The sequence below is a fragment of the Dermochelys coriacea genome, chromosome 11 (assembly GCF_009764565.3).
Source record: "Dermochelys coriacea isolate rDerCor1 chromosome 11, rDerCor1.pri.v4, whole genome shotgun sequence".
NCBI classification, from domain to species: domain Eukaryota; kingdom Metazoa; phylum Chordata; order Testudines; family Dermochelyidae; genus Dermochelys; species Dermochelys coriacea.
In genome coordinates this window covers 29499937-29504344 of record NC_050078.2, presented here as the reverse complement: position 1 = coordinate 29504344, position 4408 = coordinate 29499937, and the positions used below count along the sequence as shown (strand labels likewise).

The window sequence follows — 4408 nt, the reverse complement described above, 5'->3', positions numbered from 1 at the left end:
AGATGATACGAAACTGCTCAAGATAGTTAAGACCAAAGCAGACTGTGAAGAACTTCAAAAAGATCTCACAAAACTAAGTGATTGGGCAACAAATGGCAAATAAAATTTCATGTGGATAAATGTAAAGTAAAGCACATTGGAAAAAATAACCCCAACTACACATATAATATGATGGGGGCTAATTTCACTACAACTAATCAGGAAAGAGATCTTTGAGTCATCATGGATAGTTCTCTTAAGACATCCACGCAGTGTGCAGCGGCAGTCAAAAAAGCAAACGGGATGTTAGGAATCATTAAAAAAGGGACAGAGAATAAAAATAATCTTATTGCCCTTATATAAATCCATGGTATGCCCACATCTTGAATACAGCATACAGATGTGGTCTCCTCATCTCAAAAAAGATTACTAGCATCAGAAAAGGTTCAGAGAAGGGCAACTAAAATGATTAGGGGGTTGGAATGGGTCCCATATGAGGAGAGATTAAAGAGGCTAGGACTTTTCAGCTTGGAAAAGAGGAGGCTAAGGGGGGATATGATAGAGGTATATAAAATCATGAGTGGTGTGGAGAAAGTGAATAAGGAAAAGTTATTTACTTGTTCCCATAATATAAGAACTAGGGGCCACTGAATGAAATTAGTGGACAGCAGGTTTAAATAAAAGAAAGTTCTTCTTCACACAGCGCACAGTCAATCTGTGGAACACCTTGCCTGAGGAGGTTGTGAAGGCTAGGACTATAACAGGGTTTAAAAGAAAACTAGATAAATTTGTGGAGGTTAAGTCCATTAATGGCTATTAACCAGGGTGGATAAGGAATGGTGTCCCTAGCCTCTGTTTGTCAGAGGGTGGAGACGGATGGCAGGAGAAAGATCACTTGATCATAAACTGCTAGGTTCACTCCCTCTGGGGCACCTGACACTGGCCACTGTCAGTAGACAGGATACTGGGCTGGATGGACCCAGTATGGCCATTTTTATGTTCTTATTTCAGGAGAATCAACTGCCAGCAGCCTGCAATGTGCTTATACTTTTGTGCAACAAAAATATTTCCAAAGATTTCTAACTATGGATACTTTCATGGGACCTTAGCACTTTGCTGTTTAGAAGCAGCTGAGTGGAGCAAAGGGAGACAGGTGGCTACTGCAGAAACAAGCAGCCATATGGCACCTGCATTTTCAGCTAATAAATGAGTATGGTTAAAAGATCTGGCTGATTTTATACCCAAGCCCACAAATTAAACTGCCAAAATAATGCACATATCTAGTCATTCTACTGCACCCAAAAAACCCTATGTGATCATGCAGGCTGGTATCACAACACAGCAAAAACTCCATCTGACATTTGGATCCATGTAAATAAAGCACATATGTAGACACTCCTATTGTGATAATATAATCCAGATCAAGATGCATCTCAACACAAGAGCACAGCAAACCCTCTGATCTGGCTTGTGCATCCTGATGGATCCAGCCAACTTTTGGCCGCAACCCTCCTAAATCTCTTGCATAAATAGAGAGGAATTGTAGATGCCCATCTTACACCCAACTCCCCAATATTGCCATCAGTGCATCCCAGGACAAAGGTGCTGCAAAAAGCTAGGTCCTGCCAGGGTTTGTTTGTTTGTTTGTGTCTCATCAGCCAATAGAGCCACTGCTTAAATAGAGAAGAAGATGTTCACCCACTCATGCTGCACCCTGTAAATCCAGAGCTTGTGTCCCTGTGCAACTGTAGCACAAAAGGTTGGATCTAGCAATCAGATTTCCCCCGCACCTGACCAATGTTGGCCGCGCACTCAGAAATTACACCGTGGAAACAGAAACGAAGTATCACCGCTCTTAGCGGCAGCTGCACTAAATGTAGACAGCTTCCAGAGTAGCAGCCCTGTCGGTCTGTATCCGCACAAAGCAAAGGAGGAGTGTGGCAATGCCAGGTGTGATGCGACCAAAAGTGAGCTCGGCCCAGCAGGGGCCAGGGGCCAGCGTAGCGCTTGTGGAGTCGCTGTGCGCCAGGGCGAGCAGGGGGTGCTGGCTTTGGAGGGAGAGGGGTGGCGTCTTGCTTCTCTAGCCAACTTCCCGGCTGTGTGGGAGGCAGTGCGGCAGCCGAGTGCTCATGGCCCGTCACATCCCCCCGCTGGGAGCCCGCCCGCCCTGTACAAAAAAGCCGATCTCCGAGCCGTCAGATGACAAGGCGAGCGCCCGGAGGCTGTTGAGGCTCCGGCAGCAGCGGCCCGCCGCAGCCGGGCAGGGGCGCTCTCCCCGCGGAGCGGCCGGCAGCAGGAGCAGCGGACGCCTCCCCCGGCCAGCGGCTTCCCGGGCAGAGAAGTTCGCTCAGCCCCAGCCCCAGCCCAGCGGCGGCGGCTCCTGCGAGCTCGGCGGGGGGGACGCGCAGACCTCGCCCGGAGCGGCCGCTGCCTGGAGCTCGCCCCGCACCCCCCCGCCAGCCGCTCCCTCCCTGCTGCGCCGCCGAGGCTGCATGAGGCGCGCCGGGCTGGTCTTCGGGGCCACCTGTTCCGCTCGGCTCCCGCCCGGCCGGCCATGAACGCCTCGCTGGGCAACCAGAGCGCGGCGGCGGGGCTCTTCCTCGCCAACAGCAGTGACGCCCTGGAGCGGGCCCTGGGCTGCTGCACCCAGGCCTCGGTGGTGACCGACAACGGCTTGGTGGCGAGCGGCCCGGACGAGAGGAGCCTCTACATCATGCGGGTGGTGCAGATCGCGGTCATGTGCGTCCTCTCGCTCACCGTGGTCTTCGGCATCTTCTTCCTGGGCTGCAACCTGCTCATCAAGTCCGAGGGGATGATCAACTTCTTGGTGAAGGACCGGAGACCGTCCAAAGAGGCGGAGGCGGTGGTGGTCGGGCCCTACTGACAGCAGGTGCCTCCCCCCCGGGAGCCGGCCAGGAAACAGGGGGCACTTCCCGCGCGGGCCAGCCCCACCCCCGGGAAGGGGAGCGGAGGCGCCTCGGGCCCCGCTGCTGGCTTGGGGGCTCTGCCACCGCTGGCTGCCCGGGGACGCTCGGATGCAAGCCCCGGGGTCCCCCCCCCCCCCCGCGCGGCTCCTGAGATGGCTGGCGGGGCGAGGCGGACACAGCCCCCGCAAGGAGCCAGGACGCGTCTTTCTCTTCTGTGTGTTACACGGCCAGAGCTGAGCCTCCTGCAGCGCCTTGTATATAGGGATTATAATGCACTTTGCTGCCTGGTTTAAAAACGGGGGGGGGGGGAGCTGGGGGGTTGGTAAGGAAACGCTGATTGTCAATTGTTAATTCCTGTTTCAGAGATTTTCCTTCCACGGTGTTTTATCCGTTTGATAGCAGCCAGGACGCTGGCCCGCTGGGAGGCGGGTTGGCAGTTCGGTGCCTCTAAAGAAACGCCACTAGCCCCCGCCCTGTGAACGTCTCGAAGTTGGCTTTCTACTGTCGCTCTTTTCGTAGCCAGGCTCCAGGTCACTCTGGCGGCTGCAGGAGCCGGCGACCCTGAAGGCTGAGCCCTCGCTTCTTCTCTATGAATTGCACGGTTTACACAGCGAAAAGCGCTCGGGCGGGAACTGGCGTGGTGTGGTGTTTTTCGTGGGGTTTGGTTTGTTTGGGTTTTCGTTTTTTTTGTTTTTTTCTGATTTCATTTGCTTTAATAAATACATCTTAAACTTTTCGACTCGGGGGTCTCCGTCGTCCGTTTCCGCTTCCACAAACAACTACAAAGTTAGCTGAAGGGGTCTGCAGGAAGGATACGGCATCTGGTCTGTGTACTTTGCTTGCTCTCCGCTACTCAGCAGAAAAAAAGGGTTCTAGAGGATCGAGACAGGGGAAAGGGGATAAGACAGTTTAGAAAACCCCAGAAATTCTACTATTGTAACACCGCAGTGATCTCGAGGAAACGCCATTTCCTTTGCGATTATATTTAGTTTTCAACAGTTTATGAGCTCAGTGGAGTTAAAGGAATTCAACAAAACGGAGGTCAGTTTCAATCAAATGTAATTTTAAGGCTTGTCCTCAGGTGTTAGGAAGGAGCTGGGAGAAAGGATACGCTTCTGCCACGGTGTGATCCACCTTGGAAAACGTGTTACGCAGCTCATAAAAAGTGATCTGCCAGTGGTCATCACTACGCTAATTATTTTTAGAAAGGGGACTTTGATGAAAAAAGTATCGACCGAATCGATGTCCGTGGCAAGTCGATTTAGCCTGCAATATACAACATGTCCAATACCTCCTCTTTGCAACTCAGGAATCTTCAGGTTTTTTTTAAAAAAATCCTGTTTAGTAATAATGGCAAATAAGGGCGATGAAGGATTTGTGTGCCGAAAACTAGTATACAATCTAAAAGTAAGACCAGCACTTACAACAGCTTCTAAATGCTGGAGTCGTGCCAAGAGCCAGAAATGTGGCTTGGTTCTTGACACATTGGTTCTAGCCTTTGA

The 4408-nt window shown here is 51.7% G+C and overlaps 1 protein-coding gene across 1 annotated transcript; it reads left to right on the top strand.

The window, feature by feature from the left end:
• Positions 1-1928: 1928 nt before the first annotated feature.
• On the top strand, positions 1929-3645 carry RPRM (reprimo, TP53 dependent G2 arrest mediator homolog). The gene has a single exon (XM_038422094.2). The coding sequence runs from the start codon at positions 2534-2536 to the stop codon at positions 2861-2863; it is 330 nt and encodes a 109-aa protein (XP_038278022.1). The 5' UTR covers positions 1929-2533; the 3' UTR covers positions 2864-3645.
• The last annotated feature ends 763 nt before the right edge of the window (positions 3646-4408 follow it).